General features: G+C 34.6%; 1 protein-coding gene across 1 annotated transcript; it reads left to right on the top strand.

Moving 5' to 3' along the window:
• The first annotated feature begins 10,792 nt into the window (after nt 1-10,792).
• Nucleotides 10,793-23,805, top strand: LOC131951385 (RNA polymerase II elongation factor ELL2). Its single transcript, XM_059313775.1, has 12 exons — nt 10,793-10,943; nt 14,017-14,055; nt 14,257-14,369; nt 14,455-14,571; nt 14,747-15,121; nt 15,879-15,949; nt 16,744-16,903; nt 17,014-17,101; nt 17,348-17,510; nt 17,620-17,662; nt 17,789-17,960; nt 18,264-23,805. Exons 1-12 carry the CDS (start codon nt 10,812-10,814, stop codon nt 18,417-18,419), a joined length of 1,629 nt encoding a protein of 542 aa, XP_059169758.1. The 5' UTR covers nt 10,793-10,811; the 3' UTR covers nt 18,420-23,805.
• The last annotated feature ends 3,795 nt before the right edge of the window (nt 23,806-27,600 follow it).

Here is a 27,600-nt window from a genome sequence, read left to right as displayed (position 1 = left end):
CGGTATGACGCTGAAAGTGTTACACAGAGGTACGCTCGCCTGGCTCGCCGCGTGCGACCCCGCACGAGCGCCGATTGGCTTGCGCTTTTAGGGGCAGACGATCATCGCTCTCGCAGCGACGGTATCGCCCGTTACAAGAAAACTTCCCCAAGAATTTGACTTGTGTGGATGAGGTGTACCACCACGAGGGAACGGACTGTTGGTTGAGTTTTCTTCCCTCGCGTGCCTATCGCGTGATATGCTAATTACGGAATATTCCGATTCAAGTTTTGAAATAAATAAGTAGTGTGTTTTGAAAAAGAATAAATAAATAATGTATCATCTTTAATCTATTTTTCATCATATTTTCCCGTTCGTGCTCAAGACACATGGGGAAAATAAAGTTCATCTGTTTCAATGACCTCGAAATACGAGCAGTGTTTCTTCCAGACTTTTTTCTCCGGGGGGGGCACTTGAAATCTTCGGGGGGGCGGTAAACTTTCTTCGAGGGGGCGGACACTGTTAAAAGTATATATTTTCTATATAAATTATATAAATTTCATTTCGTTCGGGGGGGGGCGGTAAAAATTTTTCGGGGGGGGCTTTGCCCCCCCGAAGAGATGCCTGGAAGAAACTCTGAATACGAGGTGATATGCAGAGTTTCTTCCACCCCCCCCCCCCCCCCCTCCGAAATTTTTTTTACCCCCCCCCCCCCCCCCCACCCCCGAACGAAATTAAATTTATATAATTTATATAGAAAATATATACTTTAAACAGTGTCCGCGCCCCCCCCCCCCCCCACGAAGAAAGTCTACCGCCCCCCCCCCCCCCGAAAATTTCAAGTGCCCCCCCCCCCCCCGGAGATAAAAATCTGGAAGAAACACTGGTAATATGGTGGTCAGCACTATGTCCAGCCGCCTTAGTTTCCCTAAGCTAGGCCCAACAGACTCGAGCCCATTGGACAACACGACAACAATAGCTCATTTAAAAGTGAAAACCATTGAATACACCACTAAGTAGACCGACACCACTAAGTAGACCGACACCACTAAGTAGACTGACACCACTAAGTAGACTGACACAACTAATTAGACTGACACCATTAAGTAGACTGACACCACTAAGTAGACTGACACCACTAAGTAGACTGACACCCAGTGGCGTGCAGAGGGGGGGGGGGGCGGAGGGGGCCCAGGCCCCGGGCAGCCACATCAAAGGGGCATCCAAAGGGGGTAAAAAAAATAATTTTTAATTTTTAATTTTTTTTTTTTTTTTTGTTTTTTTTTTTTTGTTTAGGAAAGCTAAATGTCTACTAAGGTTTGTCTACCTAGGCAGAATTATCAAATTATCACAATTTGCCGAATTCACCGAAATGTGTATATACAATCAACACATGGCACTGATATAGTCATCGTACTGTCCGTGTCGTACAACCTTCAGGGAGAAAGGGGCATCGGTGAAGGGTAGTGGTGTAGTAGTCATTGATATTCCCCGAATAAATGTATGCAGTCTTTCAATTAATAAAGTATCTGATACTTGTGTAGGTATGGGCATCTTTTAGAGAACACGTCCATAATCATTTTATACACTTGTGGTCATCCATAGAGTATTAAAGCCCATGATTATAATTTACACACTGTAGGGGCATCTTTTAGAGAACACGCCCATAATCATTTTATACACTTGTGGTCATCCATAGAGTATTAAAGCCCATGATTATAATTTACACACGGTAGGGGCATCTTTTAGAGAACACGCCCATAATCAATTTATACACTTGTGGTCATCCATTGAGTATTAAAGCACATGATTATAATTTACACACTGTAGGGGCATCTTTTAGAGAACACGCCCATAATCAATTTATACACTTGTGGTCATCCATTGAGTATTAAAGCCCATAATTATAATTTACACACTGTAGGGGCATCTTTTAGAGAACACGCCCATAATCATTTTATACTTTGTGGTCATCCATAGAGTATTAAAGCCCATGATTATAATTTACACACTGTAGGGGCATCTTTAATGTAATTTGCTTATATTCATCATAATACTTTTGAAGGGCATCCAAACAGTAATTATGCCCGCATTCATTTTATATATCGTCAGGGCAACTTTAAAGTAATTTACTTGTATTCACGTTTGTATTTATATAATTACAGCAATTATGCCCATATTCGTTTATATATTATCGGATATTTATTATGCTTATATTCATTATTGAATGTCTGAAGGGCATCCCTACAGTAATTATGCCCTTGTTCGCTTCATATTTTATCGGGCATCTTTATTATGTTTCTATTCATTGCATAATGTTTGTAGGGCATCCTTATTCATTTTGATGGACGTAACGGCATTCGTAGACTGATTAAGCGCACATCCTCTTGGTTTTTTCTTATTCTAATGATATTCTTTATTCATGGCCATTTGGATTTTTGTGTACGGTTAAATACAAACTTTCAAGTCCGTACTGTTTTGATACACTGGGTCGGGCCGAGTTAACTTCATTCTAAAGTTGTCCTTAAGTCTCACACTTCTTAATTACCGGCATTCGCGGCCGCCCGGTCGTACTGTCCAAAAAACACATAAATAAGGTGTAGCTGGCTGTCACTTGTTCCCCCCCCCCTCACTTTAGGCACAAACCTTCTATTGTAAGACCGGTAATGTAATACCTAGACGCTCTATTGGCACGGCCAGAGATCCAGTAATGTAGTACTCGAATCTGGAGACTTTTTTTTTGGGATGTTCCATCCCATAGCCATATATTTAAATGCACAGTCTGCGTGATCTTTCACCTCCCCCCCCCCCCCAACTTTCACCCACCCCAAAGCCAAAGCATCTACTGTCACCCACCCCTAAACCCCACACTACTGAGCGTTCTTATTACATTTGAGAGACATTTCTCTTGGATTCTATAGCCGAAAACGGTGTTTTTCCCACAATTCGAACTAATTATATAAAGTGTCCAAATCTGTCAATGTTTTCCTATTTGTTTTAATTTTAACCACTAATGCTTGTTGATATTGTAATTTGTCTAAAATTGTGTGCTTACTAACACTGTCTCTTTATATAATATACCTAAACGCATGACTTTTATTCTAACCACTGGCCATTGAACGAACAATTTAAACCACTTTATTGCATTAGAGCGATTTTCGAATAATTTATTTTATTTTTGCTTGTGATTAAAAGGGCATTTGCAGATGAAGTAAGCCCGTATTATTTTTAGATAACTTGTAGGGGCACCCAAGAGAATTTATTCGGTTTTGATGCATATGAATATACAAAACAATAAGAATGTCCGTATTGTTTCTGAGACACTGTAAGGACACCCTCAAGAATAAGCATCAACAGATTTTTAATATACATTGTAGTGATATCATTTCAAACAATTGTGCCCATTTTATTTTTTATCAATTGTAGGGCATACTAAAAGTTGTGTTAAAGTATTTTAATGCAAAGTAAAGTTATCTGTAAAGTAAATGGGCGCTTAAATAGAACTGATGTTATAAATAGTAGAGCCACCTGTAAAGTAAGTGAGTCCACGTTGATTTAATGAATTGTGGGAGTTATAACGACCCTGGTAGCCGTTACTGGATTAATTCCCACACAGGGTTTGCATATGAATACTTGGGGCCTAGAGCCGACCATTAAGTGCGGGCCCCAAGTTTAGCGATACTAAAATTCTATCAAACATCGACAATGCGCACAAGCAGAAATCGCTGTGCTCTATGACTAGAATCGATATTTTCTCAATGTATCGAGTTAAGACGAGACGCTTTATTCCTACGTATCCGACTACTTCGACGTACGAGACAAGACTAGCATTTTTTAGGTCCGTAACTAGTACAGGCATAAAAAAAAAATACACCTAATACAATAGGGTATCCCAAATTTACATACCAGGTACAAGGGGGTGGAGGCGGAGGGGGGGGGGGGAGGGCTCACTCAATCGACTTATCGCCGGCCACCAAACAATCACCCGGCGACCGTGGTTCTCTTCCCTGCACACGAGATGTGCTAATGTGTTTCTAAAAAATACAGCATTGTTCAAGTTCGAGATGGGGAGGGGGGTAACTCACTAGGCCTAACATCAACCGTGGCCTCAGTCGTAGCAATAAACAATGGCGAACTTTGACCTTTTAGTTTTTTTCCAATTTAATTCAACGGTGACCGCAGCCCGACCCCGGTAGGGTAATGGAAACTGTAAACTCTTTTGTTGGGCTTGGCATATAGCCCCTCCCCCCCCCCCCCCCCCCCCCCCCAACATCCGGCATGTCCCCCAAACTGTTTTCTCCCTCCCCGAATGAGTCAGTCATTCTTTTGGATATATAATATATATGCATGGAGTCTTCTCAAGAGTTCAGCTAAGTCAATTTTTTAAAATGCTTTTCTATTCGTATTCTGATTAATAACATAATGTGTGTTATAATTTATCGTCCCGTAGGGCTACTAACGCTTTAAACACCGTAATTTATATATATATATATATATATATATATATATATATATATATATATATATATATATATACAATTTATGGGGGCATCTTCCTTTGGGTTTGCCCCGGGCAGCAACATAGCTCTGCACGCCACTGCTGACACCATCTACCCGGGAGGCCGAGGCTGACAGGAGTCGCACATAATCACCTTTCTATGACACCCGGCGATTTCCTCCTCCCCTCTACCCCCCCCCCCCCCACCCCCACCATTACCTCCCAGATGGCTTACCTCCCTGTTGATTATTCCCCTATTCCAGGGGTCGGCAACCTGCGGCTCGCGAGCCGCATGCGGCTCTTTTGATATCAAGATGCGGCTCTCCAGTTCCTTGAACAAATACTAATAATCTTAATAAAAAAATAAAATATTTGAAATAAAAAAAATGTTAGTGGCTCTTTAAAACCAGGGAAATTTTGAAAATTGTAACTTTTGGCTCTTCCGCTTCAAAAGGTTGCCGACCCCTGCCCTATTCATTTTCGGGGGGGGGGGGGGCGGGGGCGGACGACGGGGCACACTGGTAAAAGTATATATTTTCTATATAAATTTCGGGGGGGGGGGGGCACTTGATATTTTCGGGGGGGGGGGGGGGGGGGGGAGGACATGGACACTGGTGAAAGTATATATTTTCTATATAAATTTCGTTCGGGAAGGAGGGGGGCAGTAGACTAGGGATGCCTGGAAGAAACTGATAAAACTGCAGAACGTCATTAGGATATTAGCCCCTGTTGATTGCTAACCCTAAAATTAAAGGGATTGGGTTAGGGGTGTGGATAGTTTTAGGTTCGTATATTTCTGGAAGGAATAAGCTAAGGTGCCTATTTTAATAGAATAGCAGATGGAGATTTACTTATGTACTTATGTTTTACACCTTTTGTGATGTCATTGAGACTTATCATTTTTTTCTTCTAATCAACAAAGAATGTTTACATAAGCACACACACACACATTCACTTATGTCTAAACACAAATACACATTCACTTAGGTCTAAACACACATACACATTCACATAGGTCTAAACACACATGCACTTTCACGTTGGTCTAAACACACACTGATACACATTTACTTAGGTCTAAACACACACTGATACACATTCACTTAGGTCTAAACACACTGATACACATTCACTTAGGTCTAAACACACACTGATACACATTCACATAAGTCTAAACATACACGGGTACACATTCACTTAGGTCTAAGGGGTCATCCATAAATGACGTCACGCTTTTTTGACGATTTTTACCCCCCCCCCCCCCCTCATATGACCTCGGCATATGAAGGGATAGTGTGGTCAGCACCATGCCCAGCCACCTCTACTTTCCCTAACGTGAGTTAGGTACCCATCAGAGCTGGGTGGACTCAGGTACGGTCTATTGACTTGATTCGAACTCGAGACTTATGGGTTAGCAGTCTAGCTCTCTGCCGCTAGGCCACTCCATCCTAAAAATGTACATAACACAGAAAGTTGATATTTTGACCCAACCAGTGTTTCTTCCAGACTTTTTTTCTCCGGGGGGCGGACACTTGTAAAAGTATATGTTTACTATATAAATTCCATCTCGTTCGGGGGTAGGGGGGGCGGTAGACTTTCTTTGGGGGGGGGGGGCTCCGCCGAAGAGATGCCTGGAAGAAACTCTGGACTCAACCAATATCCAGAGGCGTAGCTAGGGGAGGGCGGGGAGGGCGGCCGCCCCGGGCGCCGACCCTTAGGGGGCGCCAAAAGGGGTAGAAAAAAACATTAAAAGCTCATTTTAAGCTGCAGTTTTGAATTATAAACAGTCAAAGTTAAGAAATTTAACGGCTTAGAGCCTTGCAACTGATTTAACTGTTTTCTACCATGATTGTGTAACTGTAAAACGTATATCTTTAAGAAACAGTGACTGGAAAAACCGCTTTCCAGCTTTACTAGATGTGGAGGGGGGGGGCGCTTTTTCGAAGACTAAAATCGAAAAAAATCACACCGGATTAAGGAATAAATAACCGATATCACTCAGAAAAGAAACCCATTGAACTAAAGCGTATTCTACGATTGTGTAACATAATAAACCGGGAGTGATCTCCCCTAAACTTTCTCGAATATTCTTATATAAAACAACAGGGGATGGGAACTCGGGCTATAGACATGATTTTTAATTAATTTTAAAGACTTAAAGTTTTAAAAATAGAATAAAACCTCGTAGACAAAATAATTGCACACCAAGTGAACGCCAAGTAAAAAAGTGCATAATAGTGCGCAATATTATTAGTACTTTAAAAATTTACATTAGGTTTTTGAGAAATCGGAAGTAGCGTAAATTACTACTTCCGTTCAACGGAAATTACTCAAAATTTGAGAGAAGGTAGAGAATTAGATCTTTTACTTACGTGTGAAATTTCATTTATCTAACTGAAATAGTACTCAAGTTATAGGCATTTGAAAACTTCAAAGTAGAAAAAGTACCACTTCCGGTTATCGGAAATCGCTCAAAAGTTGATACGGATCTAAGATTTTGATAAAATACTTATATATGAAATTTCATCAACCTAGCTGTAACGGTACTCAAGTTATCGTGTTTACACACGGACACACACACACACAGACACACAGACATACGGACAGAATTGCAAAGCCCAGTTTTTCAGACTGGATTACGCATAAAACCTCTTAATTTTGATAAATCTGGATTGATAATTTTTGCCCGATTAAAATAAGTCCTCTATACTTCGGATGTGATGAAGGACTGAGGTGTAATACGGTGAAAATTGTTAAAATTTCAAGTGATTTTTGTGCACGATTACAATACTTTCTCTATACTTCGTATATACGAGAAAGTAAAAGAGTTAGTGGCGTTTAAAATCCGCTCTACCATTTTTGTCCAAGATGGTGGGGCGCTTTTTCACTAACAAAAACCGCAGGATTTGTACTGGATCGGTTGCTAGATAACTCTTTTAACACTTAGAAAAGAAATCAATTGTATTAACACTTAATGTACGATTTCACTACCCAGTTTTGCTAAGTAATAACGCGACTAGTTCTTTGTACGATTCTTACGATTCTCCCAACTTGATCGTGATAGATCAGATACTTTACTTGATTGCATTACATCTTGCCTGGATCACTGCATTAAAGAGAAATGAATATAACGGATTCTTGTATCGCTATCCTATCAGTAAAATAGCAGACTGACGGAGCGGGTGGATGGGAAGCGACACTCTTTGCCAACATTTTAAGAGAGAAGAAAATTAGTATATTGTACTGATTATTACTTTGTTCAACCTAACTGATAATTCAAAATTGCAATATTGGCCTACTATTATCGAAATTGTTCTAAAGACACGACCAAAAGTAAACCAAATAAGGCTTGCACCTTCTACAAAATACACTCTAAAGCAGTGGTTCTTAAATTTTTGGAATACCGAACCCCACCAGTTTCATATGCGCAATCACCGAACCCTCCTTAATAGTTGTATCGTCCACAATGACAAAATCCGATCGTGAATCATATGAGTAGGGTGTGTGTCTTGACCTCCGCGGAAGCCCTGAGACTGAATTACCTAACCTCTCGGGTTCGATGGAGACCACTGTTCTAAGCTCTTTTGATTTTCTACTTTTTATTCGTTTCGGCATCTTAAGGGGAATTTAATTGGCGTCCAGTGAAGTTTTAGGGAACGACAATTAGCGTATTTGTTAATTTTTTTCCAGACTGTCGCATACACAAACACACACGCATATATATATATATATATATATATATATATATATGGGGGGGCGCCAAACTGAAAGATCGCCCCGGGCGCCGGGAGGGGTCGCTACGCCTCTGCCAATATCGCTTTTATAACTTTACAGAATATACTCACTGCCATCTAATCTTATATACCACATCCATCAAACCCCATACCCCCTCCCTCCCACTTTTCCTACACGACTGTTGCTACTGCTTGTTCAATTTACATACGACACAATAGCCCCGCAGAAACTGTTCTGTAACAGGGGGATGCAGCAATGTCTGAGCCAGATGGTCGATCTACTTTCTTTTCTTCTTAACATTCACTTCATTCACACGAGTGGACATTTCCCAAAATTATGAATGTATAAACTAAACCCTAAATTAATAATGCGTTTTATTTAATATCGCACTTCCCTAATAACTTGCCCACTTAGAGTCTTATAGTTTGGGGCCCGTGACGTTGATAAAAATGCATCTTTTTCCTTTAGTGCCCATGATGGCCGCCAAAGAAAGTTCTTACTACTTCTGTCGGTCTCTGGCAACTTTCTTGGCAGTTACCCAAGTTGGTCCTGCTCATGTCAGTTATTTTTCTGCGATGCGTCTCCACGTCTCCCTTGGCCTTCTTTGTCAAAATTTCCCATGCGGCATCCATTGGTTTAAATGCACATTAGGAACAGTGCGAAAGTGTGTACATTCAAGAAAATGAGACGATGCCTACATTACCTGTGTCCTTATTGTATGCTTATTTTAGGGCAAAGTTTCTTTCAGGTATATCTTCGGAAGGAGGAGGGGGGGGGGGAAGAATAGATTTTTTAAAAAAATATGGAATTAGTACTTTCTTGTGTCTACCCCCGTCCCTCCGGAGAAAAAATGTATAAAATAAACATTGTTTTTATTGTGATAGAGTGGAAAGTTGTGATGCCATTATAAAGAGCGGATGGAGGTCTGGATTTTCGTAAAAAATTGTGTATGGGGGGGGGGGGGGGGATTGAGGGAAATTTTTGATGGCCCCAAAGAAGCTCAGTCATTGGTAGTAACAAAATCATTAGGGCATCAGTTTGGGTTTTTGAGCAATTGAAGTAGTGGTTTGAGCTGAATTAATTAGTTTTTACCAGTTAATATTGTCCATGGCACGTTCAACTATTCCATAAATTTGAGACCTCTGATCAGTCTGATAAACTAAGCACCGGCTACGTTATTTGCACATCTACTACTGAAATCCCAGCTTGCTACACAAAAAAAAAAAAAAAAAAAAAAAAAAAAAAAAAAAAAAAAAAAACATGTTGCCACTATCGATTTTAAGGACGCATCAGTTCATTCTTTTCGTGCGATTTGTCACTTGTGGTGTGAAGTTGTATAACATGTGGTCGATTCCCCAGCCGATATCAATGTCGTTTTTTTTGTGTACGTTTAAATATACTACACTCAACACAGCCAGAAGATTTCTCGATTTTCATCCTCTTTAAGACCAGTAATTGGGCTACTTGTTAGGCTTACTCTGTTGAATTTCTATGGTAGATTTTAGGTCTAACAATACAAACATTAAGTATCGACAACACACATGAGTAGCATGAACCCGATTATCGTTGGCCATTTAAGCCTCGACCACCCGAAGAACTTGATATCTTGAAAAAAAGGGGGTAAGATTAGCAATATACCTTATGGTCAACACTGAAACTACCAGTAGGCTTATTTAAAAAGTTATTACAAAAAAAGTCAACCATTTTAATTTAAGGGAAAATGAATGCGCAATAGCAGGCCTACTTTTGGCATTATACATTATCAAATGGGCAGTCTTTAGAACTTAATACACAATTTGAAAAATAGCATTATCGATGAAATTCAAAACACATTTGGGTGGAATAAAGGTACTGAAATAGCGTTTAGGACATACAGATCTATCAATATCTAAATCTACTTGCAAATATTTAAACGTGCTGGCCAAAGAGGCCTACAGATTGGGCTTTAAAGTTAGTTTTCGAAAAAGTATTTCAATTTCTATCATAATGCGGAATTACTTCTAATATTAAAATATTCTAAAATAAACTGAATAAATATTGTAATAGGTCTTTATATCATGTAGTAATTATCAAAAGGCTAAAATAAAATACATAAACAAACATAGCCAAGTAAATCAGCTGATGTTGATGGGGGTCTTAAGTTAGTTTTAGTTTTAGGCTTGGTCTTATCTGCCAGTTTGTAATGTTGAAAGCATTTTGTTTATTGCTAATTAAAAAGTAAACATTATGCGCTCTAGTCGTTTTTGCAGATGAAACGTGTGAATTTCTATTAATACACATTTCATAAGATAAAACTGTGTTTTTTTCAATATTAAATGGTTGCAATATAATTGTTTTTAAACCTCATGTTAACAAGGTTTTTTTTTTACTCTTTATTTATCTACTTCTTCCCAGTATATGACAGTTTTAAAATTATACATATACTATTAAAACATAAGTATGCTATAATAGATCTAGATCTAGATCTATATACTTTTCTAAAATTCAATTGGCTCCTGCAGAGTATAATTGTTGTGGAATTGTGTATTTGCATGCAAATGCTTCCATCTTCGTACGACCTGGTAACTGCTGGTACCTAAGGCCGTCGAGCAGGACCAAAATGGCGACACTGGTAGACGGACGGGAATATGGTCTAGCTTCAAATGCTTTGTCTGAGGGAAATAAAACAGTAGTTCATTTTAAATTGACAGATACGGCTTTGAAAACATTAGAGAATTTTTATAAAATTAAGGTAACTAATTTTTTCTCAAATATTAGTACTTAAAATTACCAACATTTGGTGACATAAGCCAAGCCCCAGTTGGAACTAACTTATTTCGCTGATTGTTGATTCAGGTATATTCTAGAATAGATCTAAACGCGAGACTATCTTGAGTAGACATCTAGATCTAGATGTATAGATTTAGGCCCAACTTCTAATTATGAATGCTAGTTTAGATTTTTAAATATTAAAAAAATCTAGATCTAGAACTAGAAATTTAGATCTCTAGACAATAGGGATTTAGGTAAAAAAACACTAATCATCATATAAAAATAAAAATTACATATTCTTGTAGAGCTCAACAAAATGAAAACAAAACAAAAAAGATTTTTTGTCTAGCTCAAATAGTTTTTTTTTGGCAAATTTTTTTGTGAGGGGTGGAATCCCCTTGCTTTAGCATTGGCCAATTGTGACAAGTCATGGTATACCTGAATAAATTGAGCATAGTTATTTTACTTGCAGTTGTATTTTGTTCATATTTGCAGAGTTTAACTAGAATGATATATAGAACTTGTAAATGCTGTTGAAATTAATAAAAATAATACAGAACTTATATTTTTGTGTTGGCTTCCTCCCATAACCCCAAAACACTGTGTGCTGCGCAAATATGAAAATGTTTCTAAAGCCATATTTTATATAAATACAGTGAATGAAAGAAATCCATAGTCAGAAATCTAAAGTAAATGACTTGAACACTGTAATGTGTCTATAACTGCCTTGTTATTTTGGGCAGGTGAAGTAGAGTCCATATAAAAGCCATTTTGTAATAAGTGAAATGAAGTTATCAGATCAATGTTTTTATGTGTGAATTGTGTATGGATTCTGATTTTCAGCATATAACTATATCTAAGGGTAAGTAGAACTTGAATACTTAAAATTACAGTTAGCACATTGCTAGTGTATAGCAACAGACAGGTAACCTAGATCTAGGTCTGACTCTCGTCAGTCTAGAGTCTAGTCTGACAAAATTGGATTTTTAGGAAAAACATGTTCTGCAAAACTAGAACTAGAGCTGAAAAAATAAAAGCGGGTATGTAAATATATTTTGAAATAAAAAATTAGATTTGTTTGCACATGCCATAAGAATGCTGTTATTAGTTGATCAAACTTAAAGGCAGGAAGATCGGGATGAAAAAATATAACAATGGTGGCAGCGTGACCTACATACAGTGACTACGTTCGGAGGGGTATAACTAATGTCGGAGTCAAAATATCCAAAAACAAATTTCATTTCCAATTACTTAAGATATGTCTGATCAGTAATCTACTCTCATCTAGAGGAATCTTTTAAAAAATCGAGATTCCAACGTATTTGAAACTAACCTTGATACAGAGGGAAGACCAAAGCAGAGACAGCATGCAATCAGGTCGCAAAGCCATTAAAACTAAGGGATAACCACTCTTCTTTTTAATTAACCTTAGGAAATGACCTTTTAAACTTAATTAATTACCATAAATTAAAAACTTATTAGTATGCAAAACCAAATCTCGTGGGTCCGGTATCAGAAAGTAATGGGCGATTTCGGGTCATGTTTTTACCGCGAACTCGGCCGATGCCGACAACCCTACTAGACAAGAATCTAGTTTTTCTGACAGTCATCTGTGACAGTGAATAAAACTCAAATTCTCCAGTCTAGACTAGACTCTTGTCTAGATCTAGATTCTAGAACTAATCTAGAATCTAGAGATTTGATCCAATTATCATTTGGCTTGATTTTGTAATACTTTTATTTTGGGCCTTTGATATTCAATCATTTTGGTTGAGGCACTTGAGGGCCTCGATTCAAGAGATCTAGATCTAGATGTCTACATCTAAATACATATCTAATCTAGAATCTAGCTAGATCTATCTCATTCTCAATTTTGAGTGATATCTAATCTGTTCTATCTAGAATCTAGCTAGATCTAGACATTAGAGTTTAGAGTTTGACATTTAGATAGATCTGATTTTTTCCAATAGACGAGTGACCCAGTCAGTCCTTTTTTTTCTGAAATTATTTTTTAACTTATTCTTTACCCTATTAGTTAAAACTAAATGACCTAAACAAAATTAGCAAAAAAGATTGATCTTATCGATTTAAAAAAGCTTAGGCCTAGGCCCTATAGCTTATTTCATGTGATGCTAGAAACTGCACTTGTAGGCCTACATCTTAAGCATGCTGATTAAACAAAATTTAGATGTTAGTTAGGCCTAAGCAGCTTGATTTTTGTATTAGTTTCTTGTGTTAAATTTTGTTGGAATGATTTTTTTTGTTCGTTTTATTATTAGGGCCTAATCGGCCACGTTTTAAAAATGTTTTTTTAAAAGCTAGGGCCTATGTCCTATAATTTACTGTAAAATTAAAATATGCATAAGTCTATTGTATAGGCCTATTGAAATATTACTTCAGAACAAAAATATAGGTAGATCTATAGCAGTAGCCTGAAAAAAAGATTTGTAACTTTTAAGCTGTCATCATTCTTATAAAATTTAACTTTAGGCCTACCTGATGAACATTTGGAAATCTTATTTAAGATATCAAAATAAAAACTCGCAACTTTTATTATTATTTGGTCGTGGTCATTTACACACTGCTGCCAAATAATATGCTCATATTTATTGTCCATTAACAAATCAAGTAGGCCTATCAGATCATTTGAGGATTTTGACACCGTAGAGTATAGAAACCCTTCCAGTGGGACATGTTTTACAGTTAAAAAGCAGTAATAATGCGTGCTGAGTTTGGATTTAAATTGGGTGCTTTTAACAAATTATAGATGTACTTTGTGTGGGGTATATATTCAGGCAAAATATTATTTTATTTAAAATTTAATGAGTATAGGGTAGTGATGTTTTTTTTTGTTAATGCTCGTAAAATTATGTGATAAAGTGTTAGTTATGATAGTTGTATATAATTTCATAATGTTAAATTAGCATAACCTTAAATTGGTATCTCAATTTGTGGATTTTTTAAACAATAAGTAACCAGTTGTATAGTTTTTATCCCAATAAAATACAAGTCTATCTAATGTTTATCAAAATGTATCCGTTTTATTTACACAGAGTGGTAAAGCAACAATACAGTTTCAGAATAACACAGGGGTGAGTTTTTTATATTTATTATTTTTTCTATTGCTACATTTGTCCAGGCATAAATGCAAAATATTTGCTTCCTTAAATATTACTGTCATACTTTCACACCACTGATTTAATAATAACATTTATGTTATCATTCATATCAACAGCCATGAATGTTTCTATTATATTTCACAGATTAAATTTTAAATGTATTTAATTTGTCAGATAATAAAAATCCCAAGCCATGGCAACCAACCTGAGCGTGCATTTCAAATATCAATGTCAGCATTACCTGGGGATCCCAATGGCAGTTTTGATTGTATTCAGCAGACATCAAAGTAATATATTAACTTAAGTCTCATAGCTGTTAGAGTATTGTTGTTTTTTTTTCAATTGCATAAATGCTTTAAATTTATGTTGCAGTAACCTATTCAGCCTTGGCACAATGCAGCATAAAGTCTCTGTGCATGCCACTGATGATGTTTATGATCGCACTAGAGCAAAGATGACAATGGCAGAAGAGGAGAGTAAAAAAGTTTGGTCAGTTTATTTTGATATGTTCCCTGTAAACATGCACTTTTCATTATTTGTTTTTAAGTTATTTTTTCTTGTAATTTATCTGTAATGATTAATGTTAACATAATTTTCATGATGCATAAATCAGTGCGCATTTATCATATTTTTAGTTTTAATATTTAGGTTTTATTATTTTTAGCACTAAAGAAATAAAACCAAGTGGTCGTCATATTAGCAAAAGAGTGAAGAAAGTTTTGCCACCTGGGAGTCTGAAACTCCCACTGCCAGTGCAAAAGCCCAGTACTGTATCCAAACCTACAGCTTCCATCAATGGAACAAATCGTCATTCTCTTGGACATACATCATCATCATCATCATTGCCTCTAGCCAGTTCGACAATCAGCCCTAACTTACCTGCTTTAAGTGGCTCAGCATCGAGTCATGGCCAGAGGCAGTCCATCTCTCCTAGTTTTGGTGTACTTGCTTCCAAGACATCCTCTAGTAGTCAGTCCAGAGTTTTGATGACATCATCTGCCACAAAACAGACTTCTGGTGCTGGAAACATGCCATACAGGTAATAAATCATGTATTATAATACATTTAGTATTAAGATGAAACATTTTTAGATGCAGTACCTGTAAAATATACTTTATAATTCTCTTCTGGGAGACGCTAGAAAACAAGCTGTAAGCGCGCTCCCTACCACCCCACCCCTACATGGTATGGTGAGCTGTTGTTCACGCTATGTTTACATTCCTGGAGTCGGGTTTAGTGACGGCTATTAGGGGCAGATAATTTAGTTTGAAATGATTTTAAACTTAGAGGAGGTATTTAAGAGGAGGCTGCTTTCACGGGGGGGGGGGGGTGTTTTGGGGGAAAGGGGGGGGGGGGGTTAGTGTTTCGAATTCACAAATTATGAATTACTGAAAAAGTAGAAAAAAAACAATTAAATAGCGGCGTATTATACGCAGCGGGTCGGCTCGTATACTTTATTTGTTGTGGTCTTAAAGGACAGAAAACTCAGTTATTAGTCATATGTTTGCAATGTGCCAGTCTCTTTGCTTTGCAAGGGTTCTGATTTCTTCAAGCTTTCTCTGTAGTGTGTTGTGTATTGACTTGTATCACAAATTGATCACTAACTTGTAATTTCATATAAAATTAAAAAAATTTAGAAGCTATAAAAAGGCATTTTTTTTAATGATAATTAAACTATGCAAGTTCAAGCCTCACCACAATCATTAGATAAATAAAGATAGTACAGTTGAAGTCAAATATTTATTTTATGCCATGATTAAAAAATATCATTTATTTTTCTATTGTTAATCTCTCAGGGATCGGATCATTCATTTACTTGCACTTAAGCCATACAAGAAGCCGGAACTGATTTTAAGACTTCAGAAAGGTAAGCATTTAGCCCTAGTAATCTGATATTAACTTCATCATTTACTTATAATTTACTGGGATTTGGTTGAGAGATTTGAAAGCTTTAAGTCATTTGTTATTAATGCAACCCTGTCGCTACTAATTTGACATGGCCTGGCCACCTTTACTGCCCTGCACCCCATCATGTCATGATATTGGTATCATTAACTTTAAAAAATTTTTTTACCCTACATTGAGTTTCGGACAAATTTTACGCTTGGTTTTATGTAAACTGTCACTCCTGCATTATCATAGGTTTTTTAAATTTATTTGAAAGAATCTGGTAATTGAATAAATTCTATATTAAGTTAGTTAATATTAAAGCTTTTAGAATTAAAAACTGGACTCTGTTGTAGTGTCATATTCAAAAAAAATATTAGTAATGTTACTATGGTATTCCAAGGAAGACTGGGATCATCTTTAACTTTCCTTTGTCAAGCACATTTTCTAATTTTTAATAACAAATTTTTAATAATTTCAAATAAAAATTTGTTGGGGAGGGTTTGACTCTCTTTGTTGAGTTTCTAGGGAAGGTATCTGAAATAGACTTCAGTAGCTAATGAGTTAAATCTATCTTTCCAAGCTAATGTAAATTTTTTATCATTGTATTTCATATTTTTTTGTTTTGTATTTAGTTTTTTTTTAATCTTGTAATGTTCATTACTTTTTTTTGGATGATGAAATAAAAATCAACAGAATATTTTTGTTGTTTATTAAAGTTTATGATTTAATAAAAAATTCCCTTTTTACCAAGTAAATTTATTTTCTGTTAAGATGGTATCCGTGAGAAAGACAAAAACTCTCTTGGAAGTGTCTTACAACAAGTTGCCACATTAAATAGAGATAACAGCTATACATTATCCAGAGCTGGTTGGGCTGATGTAAGACAGGACTGGCCATTCTATTCTGAGCAGGACAAAATATTACTTAAAAAGTAAGGCTAGACAGTTTGATAAGTATTACTACAGATTAGCCACTTGTTTAAAACATAACATTTATAGCTAAGTAGCAGGACTGATAGGTCAATTACCATGTATTTTATAGGAATTTGCAATTAGAAAGTCGTGCAGCTCCTACATCTCCAGCAGTGTCCCCAGCTAGCAGTAACCCAGAGAGTCCTGGGAATTCACAGGTTTTAGCTCTTTTTAAAATTTGCCATTGAAGGTTTATAATAATCTTATTTCAAAACTATTATTATTACATTTTATTGGTATCATTCGCTTTTTTCTTGAAATATTTGTATAATTAACTATTTTAATTTAAATAAAATTATTTTAATCTTATCATGAACAGTATTTCTACAAGTGTTTGTAATTCATAACATGTTTTTACTTTACATTGTATTTAATTTTAGTTTAAATTAATTTTTTAATTCCAGAAAAGAGCAGCAGAAGAGAATGAGGAAGCAGCAGCAAATCCCAATAAGAAAAAGAGAATAGCCCATACAGACAGACGTCAGAATGAAGAGAAGCCAGTTAGTGTAGTCAAACCAACCCTCAATCAACAATCTTCTCCAACTGCAAATATAGAGAATTTTGAGGGTAAAAAATGTTTTTGGACTGCTCTAAGTTAATATTTAAAGCACCTTATATTTTGGAAATCAAACATTTTCAATACATATCAATAACGGTTTGTTAAAACTTTTTAAAGGTACTGCTGAAGAAATGAACTGTGAAAAACCTGATTATATTAGGTAAGATTTAAGAGTTGTATGCTGCATGTTTTGTATTATTTGAACTACACAATTAATTAAATTATGTATTGTTAAATTACTTTTTGTGTATGTTTATATTTAATCTCCTTTTTCTTTGATCCGCAGTAAATTTATTGACATAGAAGATGGAGAACAACGGCAACAGTATAAACATGAATTCAATAAGGAGTATACAGAATACAGAGAGCTTCATAAACAAGTTGATATAGTGGCTTGCAAATTTCAAAATCTGCGTTCTCAAATAAACCAGACTGAAGAAGGAACACCTGATTTTGAAGTAAGGTCTTTTTAAATATAAATGTAGGCTTTAACACATTTACCTTTAGTACCTTTACTTCTTTATTCTAACCATTTCCCTCAATTGGTAGAAATACTTGAGGCAAAATTTTAAATGTGTCATATGGTTATTGTTTGTAGGCCTACAGAAATTATGGGTTTGTGTATCAAGGTGCATATGGTGTAACCTCAAAGGGGAATAATTTTTGTCTTCTGGCAGGAATAAGTTTATCATTGATCTTAGAAATGAAAACATTTAGATTTAGTGTATCAAGATTTTTAAAAAAATCATTCCATTATTCAGGTACTTAAAAAACAAATTTTGGAGGAATATGAAGCTCAAAAATCTGACCCTAAGTTCATGGAAAAGAAACAGCGAATGGACTATCTACATCAAAAATTGGGCCACATTAAACGACTTATTCTGGAATATGATCAACGGTTACAGACTTGCAGCTAACAGTTTAAAATATGAACTTTTGGACTTCACATCATGACCTGATATTGGATCTTCTCTTATGTTATTTATGACTTGCTTCACCTGCCTACAAGTGACCTTTAGAAAAATAACTGTAAGGTGTAACTTTTGTTTCATATACTTTAGTTTTGTTTAGTGAGGTCTCTACATACACCTCTTCTTCCAGTTTGACATATCTACCTGAAGCTGTGATTTTTTTTCTTCACTTAGTTCTGCTGATTCATTTATTCTAAGATAGACACAGCTTTTGAAATTAAGTCCATTTCATTGTTAGTTTTTGTAAAGAATTGGAAAATGTCTTCACCTCTAGGCCAATGTTAATATTTTTAGATTATTTGTTTAACCGTAAAGAACTGATACTGCTGTTGATCTGTTTAACATTTCTATACATTTTTTCATCATAACTCATTTCAAAGATTATCGTTTTTCTTGTTATAAAGCATTTAGTTGAAAAATAAATTTAAATAATTCGCTCATTACTTTTTCTTGAATAAAGGTTGCATGTAGGCAAGTAAACTAATATTTTCTTCTAGGGCCTGACTGATTCAAAATTTCACAGCAAAATAAAATATATTTATAAACCCTTGTTTAATATAATGATTCCAGAAGATCTGTTATTTTTCCACGTGCATGTTATTATTCTGAAACTGTTAATAACTGTTAAAAAGACAATTTGACATGTTTAAGTGTACAGATGATAAGAACTAACAAATGATTTGTATCTTCTTCAAAATAAACCAATTGCTCTGTGATAATGTCATTTCAAAGGTTGCCGCCTCTTTAAATTCCTCATAAATGGTACTGAGAATGCGGTTTTAATGCTCAAATTTGTACTTGGCAATAGTTTTAATTATTGTACCATTTCTTTACTCAAGAGATGTATATTGTATCTGCATTGACACTTCCTTCCTGTTTGGCATTGCATACGCTTTGTTACATTCCTTTTTTCTCTTTCATACAATCCTGACATTTTATATAGTTTCTTATTGTTTAAATTTTAACAAAAAATTTAGAATTTGTAATAGCATAATTTTTGACCTGTTAGAATTCAAATAAATGATTTTTATGCGTTGAAAATAATTTGAATCGTAATGTAGAATATACATGTCTATGATACTGAGTTAAATAATTTACTAGACAATAAGTTTCTGAATGTTAATAACTTGCTGCAATAGCCAAATAATGTTCTTGAGATTAAAAAGTACTGTATTAATTTAATTAATTTAAAGAAGGCACTTTTAAAATCAAAGCTCTTATGTAAACATGTATTATTTAAGAAGAGTAAATTTAGTCTGTTTATATTGTACATATTGTAAGGATTTTTGTTTCTTTGAGAACGTGTCTGATTCCTCCAGCTCGGCACAGTGCTAGTTTTTTTTAAAATGATCCATTTTTCATCAAATCTTTATTTAAATTAAATGGTTTGATATTAGAGCTACTAAAATACACATACAAGAGAATGATGCCTGGGTACAATATTTTATTTTTGAAAGAAATTTTTGAGTGTCACAATACATTTTTTTTTGTAAAATTAAGACTCGCTGAAAGACTTACCCATTGTAGGAAATGTGATCTTTTTAAACGAAGGTGCAACAAAAGCTTAGTGGCCTTGAGTAGTCACTAGGATAAGAATAATTTATAATATTTATAAACTATAGGCCTGTGATGCTGGATTAGTTAGGATGATAAACATTTATACTCTAGTCTTCTAACCTATGTTAGACATGTGATTTGAAAGGGTTTTTGATTTTGTCATATCACTATCATAAAAGAACACCACACCATTTCTTCCAGACTTTAAGATCATTCTTGAATGTATTTTTTTTCCCTGCATGACTTTGAATTTAAAGATTACAACCAGTTGACTAAGAACTCTTAATTGATGCTTCCTATATGTAAACTTGTAGCTTCAGTATTGACATTATTTTTATGAACCATATGTTCACTTTGTCTAATAACATTTAGAGATTCTTATGCAATCCATTGTAAAAGCATTTATTTGTGAGTATGAGTTTTAACAAGGAATCTGTGTCAATTTAGACCTCCCCTTTTTTTAAAGAAACGTTTAAATTCCAGTTTAATAAAACAAAATCATTCCAGTTATTCTCTTATTAATTACTCAAAAGCTTTCACATATGAAAAATGAATTGCTTCTGTTAAGATTTCATCAGAACTTTGAAACACATTTTCCATAAGTTCCATAAAAACATTTTTAATAGTATTAATTAAAGAAAGTTCTAACATATTCATCGAATACCTGCTAATATGCTGTTATATATTGATTACAAAGAGAAAATCAATCAAAATTTAAGACTAGTTTTACTATTTGAAACAAGTGTCACTTGGTGCTGAGATAGGCTCTGTATGAAGCAGGTTTGTCTTTGAAACTACTAATTGCAAATACTCTTAAAAATGTAAGGTAAAGCTGTAATCTGTCTGAAAATTCATGGTTAATGGCATTACTTAGAGATTTTCAATGAACTGCTGAATCTGAAACCTTGTGAATGTCCAGATCTTGATTTGTCTGCTTTCTATTGTAAAGTATGTAAATACAATACAGTGTATTTCTTCTGTGGAAACAAACAGCATAAATGATACAAATAATTTGTAATAAAAAATGTCTTTCATTCGTGACAACAAATGTAGCTATGCTATGAGGTTGAAATAACAGTTACCCATCTCAGATTTTCTTTAAGACAAGTTAATGAGATACAACTTTAAATTTAGCTATATCTCATCTAAATTACAAGTTCACTATGCTTAAAGCATTTCATTTAATTTTTGTTAAAAAAAAATAACAAAAACTAGTTCATTGTTTAAATTATGTTATTTATTCATAGCAGTTTGATGTGCAGTGTGTGTGTGTGTTTTGAAAGTGTATAATTTTAAGTTTCTTGATGAATGTATGGTGAAATGTGATTATGTAGAAACAGAAAAATAACAAGTGTATACCCTAAAGAAAGCTTGATGTCAATTGTTAAAGTACACAAGTCTAAGGAAGCACTTGCTACATCTTGCTCAGATTTTTTTCTCTGGTATACACTTTGTAATTTGAATGTTTTGCAATTGACAAGTGTTTAATTTCTAAACCGTCACTTTGTTATAGAAATTGAACACTAGTCTTTTCACTAAAATAAAAAATTATTTAAAAAAAAAGAAAAATAAATAAAAAGGCTCCTTGCTATTCCCTGGGTATAGCAATATTAAAAAAAAAAAAGAAAAATACAAGAAAATATACATGGGCTTATGTATACGACAACCAAAAAGTTAAAGAAGGAACCAAATGTTAAGTGCTGATTAACTATTGATTTTCCCTCTGTAACTCATTTTTTTTGTCCTTACCTCCACTTGTCTGTGTATTATCAAGAATGCATGTACATTTTTTTCCTGAAGAGTTGCTTTTAATTATCATTGATGCCTTTATATGTACAATCAGTAAATATAAAAAAAAAAGTTTGACCTGTCTGCCACAAATAATTCTTGTGGCTGAATTTTGTTCTGTTTTAATGTTTATTTATTTTAAATTCCATTTTTTTTTCCCATTATATACTAGAACTGCTTCTCTTTCATTACGTTTTACATAACTTCTGCTGTGTAATTAAATCCAGGGTCATTGAAAATATGAATTACTTATAGGATTAATTTATTTTTTAAAAATTGTATTTTTATTGGTTGTTCTATAGCATTAAATTTGTGAACTTTTTTTTATGTGGCTTCCACACGCAGTATATTTATTTAACTAATTTTTTTTTTCTTTATATCCTCATGTGGATAAGTTAGAAGTGAGTTGAATCTATGTGAGCAGGATTGGTGACAATCTTGGTACACCCAAGTCATTGACTAAGTTCTTTTTTTTTTTTAAATTTATGTGTATAATATGGTTTTAACAAAAAACAATATCACTGTATATGTGATAGTGGTCTTGACTTAAATCAGACCAATGGATAAAAAATTGCATTACGCTGAAGTGTAGCTCACCCTGTTCAGCAAGTTGGCTTATTTTAGGGCTATTGTTTATTTATTGTAGTTTTTTTTTCTAAATAAATAACAAACAGAATTACAGATTTTGAAATATATTTAATTCATTATAAGAAATAAAGTACCACTAACAATGTCTGATGAAAAAAGTAGCGTGATTAATTATTTATACAGCTTGTGATTTACTTATTTCTAAAATACCTTTTTTAAAAAAATATTTTTTTTTAAACAAGGTTTCTTGGAAAAATATTACCATAGTCCATTTTATATGATGAATAATCAACTGCTACATAACCACAAACTTATAATAGGAGCATGTAGTTAACGAGCAGGGTGGATTACTCTCCAGTCACTTACAGCCTTAACACGATGACGACATTTTTTTTTATGGACACTGGAAATCTTTTTTACTGCTAATCAGCAGTTGTTTTAAAAGCATGTATTCCATGGCATTTTAATATGCAAATGTACTGCTGTGTTGTTTCAAGATGGTGCAAGCTTCAGAGTAGTGGTGTACAAACATGGGGGGGATGGTGTCATCATGGTGTTATCACAGAGAGGTGGATTGTGTCTCATCATACATGGGTGGGTTGTGCTGTATCACACAGTGGGGTGGGGTGTGTTTCATCATGAGATGGATGAACTGTGTCTTGCCATCCATTTACCTCAAAGGGAAAAGCTCAGACTTTTTATGTGGATCATATAGTTCTGGTGTGAATGAGATGGGTACCGGTGTGTTAACTTTACAGGAAATTAGTTTGGTTTGGGAGTGACTGTTTCTTGTCTAGCCAAGATAATTAATATGCTGTTTTAACATCTAGTCCAAAAAAAACCACTGTCAAGTATTTCAGTTTGGAATTATTTTTTTTCAACCCATAATTTGTACATGCTAACAAAGTTACATTAAAATATGTGTTGTGGTGAGATAAGCTTCAAGGAAAATCTAATTTTTTCTCTTTTTGATTAAAAAGAAGCTAAAAACTGTTGTGCTTGTGTCATGGGCACACAATTTCAATTTAAAATAGATGTTTTTTGTGTGATGGTTAATGGGTACACTATAACAAATCCTTGACTTTGAACTTGTTTATTATATTGGCTATTTGTTGTCATTGAAAGATTGAACGTGAAGGTTTTTCTTCTTTAGCTTAGAGTAACTTGTTCTTTCTGCATATTTTTGTGACTTGTCCTCTGAAAAGATTTGTGAAAAAAACTAGAGTCGTTATTTGAATGGATGTGCAGAAGACGACATCTAGCATGCCTGATCTCTTGAATGAAACCATGATCTTATGCAAAGTATTAAAGCTTTTGCCGCATTGATGTAGACTACTTATACTACAGAGAAGCTTGTTGATAGAAAGATAATAAATCAACTATTTGTTGCATTTTAAAACTTTGTGGTTTATTTTTTTTATTTATTTAGAGAAATACATTAATTTAAGAGTTTAAAATTAAAATAAACCGGGAGTGATCTCCCCTAAACTTTCTCGAATATTCTTATATAAAATAACAGGGGATGGGAACTCGGGCTATAGACATGATTTTTAATCCATTTTAAATACTTAAAGTTTTAAAATAATAATCATTAAAAAAGTTTTAAAAAACCCACGTTTTCTGATTGAACTAAAAAGTAGAAAATAAATGCTATAGGCCCTACATCACAATAATGCAAGCGATCACTCTACTATAAGCGATGAAAAACGTGGGGCGCCGAAGTAAAAGTTATATTACTATTGATTAGATAATACTATTGACTTTTATTAGGGAGCTTGTAGAGAGTCAACAGTATTAGAAACTGTAAGAAAATCACGGCGCCCCACGTTTTTGCTCGCTTATAGTAGAGTGATCGCTTGCATTATTGTGATGTAGGGCCTATAGCATTTATTTTCTACTTTTTAGTTCAATCAGAAAACGTGGGTTTTTTAAAACTTTTTTAATGATTATTATTTTCTACTTTTTAGTCTTTGTCTGTTTGTTTGCATTAAAATCTTGCTATCGATTTTATCTTTTCACTTTTTTTGGGTAAACGAAGACAACTCGTAAAAAGACAACTCGTAAAAAGACAACTCGTAAAAAGACAACTCGTAAAAAGACAACTCGTAAAAAACACGTTGTTTGAATACGTTACTGACTAGAACACATAGATTTGAACCCGTGTCGAGTGGGATAGCAATCGTGTGCCCAACCACTCGACCATATCGTCTCCCCCAAACTGGCCTACCTCCTGTAAGTTTAAACTCGGTTCAAGCTAAATTCTCTGCCCCTAAGCCTGTGGCGACATGTGATCGTTCGCTTCACTGCGCGCGAGGTACGCGTCGCTGGTTTTTTTTCTAATGGCTAGCAGAGGAGAATTATATATATAGATTATATAGCGGTCTAAAATGCTCAATAAAATGTTTCCATTGATCAATTTAGTAATAATAACAATTGAATATTCAATGGTCATCCAAAAGAAAGCTTCCCTGAAAATTTCAGCGCGCTAGCTAACTGGGAAGTGCCAGAAATTTCGATCGCAAGATTTGATTGGAAAGACAAACAAATAAACACACAGAGAAAGCAAGTTAAAGAAAACGTGGGAAAATAGAATAAAATCTCGTAGACAAATTAATTGCACACCAAGTGAACGTGAAATAAAAAAGCGCATAATAGTGCGCAATATTATTATTACTTTTAAAATTTACATTAGTTTTTTGAGAAATCGGAAGTAGCGTAAAGTACTACTTCCAGTCAACGGAAATGACTCAAAATTTAATAGAAGGTAGAGAATTAGATCTTTTACTTACGTATGAAATTTCATTTATCTATCTGAAATAGTACTCAAGTTATAGGCTTTTGAAAAATTCAAAGTAGGAAAAGTACCACTTCCGGTTATCGGAAATCGCTCAAAAGTTGATACGGATCTACGATTTTGATTAAATACTTATATATGAAATTTCATCAACCTAGCTGTAACGGTACTCAAGTTATCGTGTTTACACACGGACACACACACACACAGACACACACACACACAGACACACAGACATACGGACAAGATTGCAAAATTATGTTTTTCCGTATCAGTGAGATGCAAAACGTCGAGATTTGCAAAAATCTCGATTTTTTTTTTTTGCACGATTACAAGACTTTCTCTATACTTCGTATATACGAGAAAGTAAATAATAATCATTAAAAAAGTTTTAAAAAACCCACGTTTTCCGATTGAACTAAAAAGTAGAAAATAAATACTGTACATCACAATAATGCAAGCGATCACTCTACTATAAGCGATCAAAAACGTGGGGCGCCGAAGTAAAAGTTATATTACTATTGATTAGATAATACTATTGACTTTTATTAGGGAGCTTGTAGAGAGTCAACATTATTAGAAACTGTAAGAAAATCACGGCGCCCCACGTTTTTGATCGCTTATAGTAGAGTGATCGCTTGCATTATTGTGATGTACAGTATTTATTTTCTACTTTTTAGTTCAATCGGAAAACGTGGGTTTTTTAAAACTTTTTTAATGATTATTATTTTCTACTTTTTAGTCTTTGTCTGTTTGTTTGCATTAAAATCTTGCTATCGATTTTATCTTTTCACTTTTTTTTTTGGGTAAACGAAGATAACTCGTAAAAAGACAACTCGTAAAAAGACAACTCGTAAAAAAACACGTTGTGTGAATACGTTACTGACTAGAACACATAGATTTGAACCCGTGTCGAGTGGGATAGCAATCGTGTGCCCAACCACTCGACCATATAGTCTCCCCCATACTGGCCACCAGTTGTTAGGTTATGGTTGTTTGTACACAAACACAGCGTGACAACTACTCAGTAAGCAAAAAGAGGGGGAGTGTCGAACCTTGTTTTCATCAAATTACAGTTACTGGGTAATGTCCCTTTTTCCCGACGTTTTTTGGTACAATTATATAGTGGTCTAAAATGATCAATAAAATGTTTCCATGGATTAATTTAGTAATAAAAACAATAGAATATTCAATTGTCATCCAAAACAAAGCTTCCCTGAAAATTTCAGCGCGCTAGCTAACTGGGAAGTGCCAGAAATTTCGATCGCAAGATTGGATTGGAAAGACAAACAAACACAGAAACACAGAAAGACACAGAGAAAGCAAGTTAAAGAAAACGTGGGAAAAAACATGTAGTTTATTTGGAGCGCAAATCAGTGCCATTATTTACTCCTGGGACTTGAGTTGTTCAGCTGCAATTAATAAAAGACCAGCTTCTGACCACAGCTTTGAGCTCGAGCTTAGCTTAAATAAATAAATGACTTGGCCACATTCACCATGGTTGTAACTAAATGTTTTATATTGATCTACCAGCACAGAACCCCACACCCCCAGGAAAGATGCCTTAAAGAAATACTGATTTCTGGTAGGACTGAGGTTTATCAATGACATCCTAAAATTGCAACTCATTAGGCCTGTAGTATCTAATATGTTCATGAGGTCAGATTATAATATTGATAAAAAAAAAATCTGTCCCTATTCTCCCCAGACATGGCAATTACTGTATCCCTCCAAAAAGTTGGACCTGGGATATAAACATTTTTTTTTTTAGGGCGGTGGTAGATCTATATATTTATAGCAGGAATTAGAACTTTTTGGGGATTTAAAAAAAAAATAGAAGTTATGTTGATGATATTTACGATAAAGCCAGACTATGAGCCACTTAGTGCAGATTGTCTTCCTTTAGAAACAGCTATATGTAACAATCCTCATACTGGTATATTAATTTAAATAATAGGTAAACAAATGCTCGATTTCCATTTTAGAAGATTATATTGTGATATCATAGCAACCATTGAATTATTTAAGGGAGTAAATATAAATTACTTTTAAGGGTTTTTATTTTTGTATTTTCAATTCGTTTAGTAGAAAAACACGAAGTAAAAGTTTGTTTTTTTTTGTTGAGGTTTTAGGTATATTTTTTTTAAATAAAAGAATACAATTTAGCATATTTTAATTAAAACAATATAATTTTCCATTGTATTATTTTCCAGTTGATGTGTGTATTGTACGACAAATGGTCTCCCTTGGTTAGTAATCGATAATTCAAGCTATTTTAATTAATGTCTGTATTTTTTTAAAAAAATAATTAAATTTAAATTTTTTTTTTGTCCGAATAAACACTATTGAATTTAGACAAAGACAAAAAACCATTCAAAGGTGTTTCCCTTCTCGATTTCA

The sequence above is a fragment of the Physella acuta genome, unplaced genomic scaffold (genome assembly GCF_028476545.2).
Source record: "Physella acuta isolate Inbredline_101_S28 unplaced genomic scaffold, ASM2847654v3 ptg000810l, whole genome shotgun sequence".
Classification (NCBI taxonomy): Eukaryota; Metazoa; Mollusca; class Gastropoda; family Physidae; genus Physella; species Physella acuta.
Note: the sequence above shows the minus strand (reverse complement) of the source record. Positions and strands in the feature narration are given on the sequence as shown.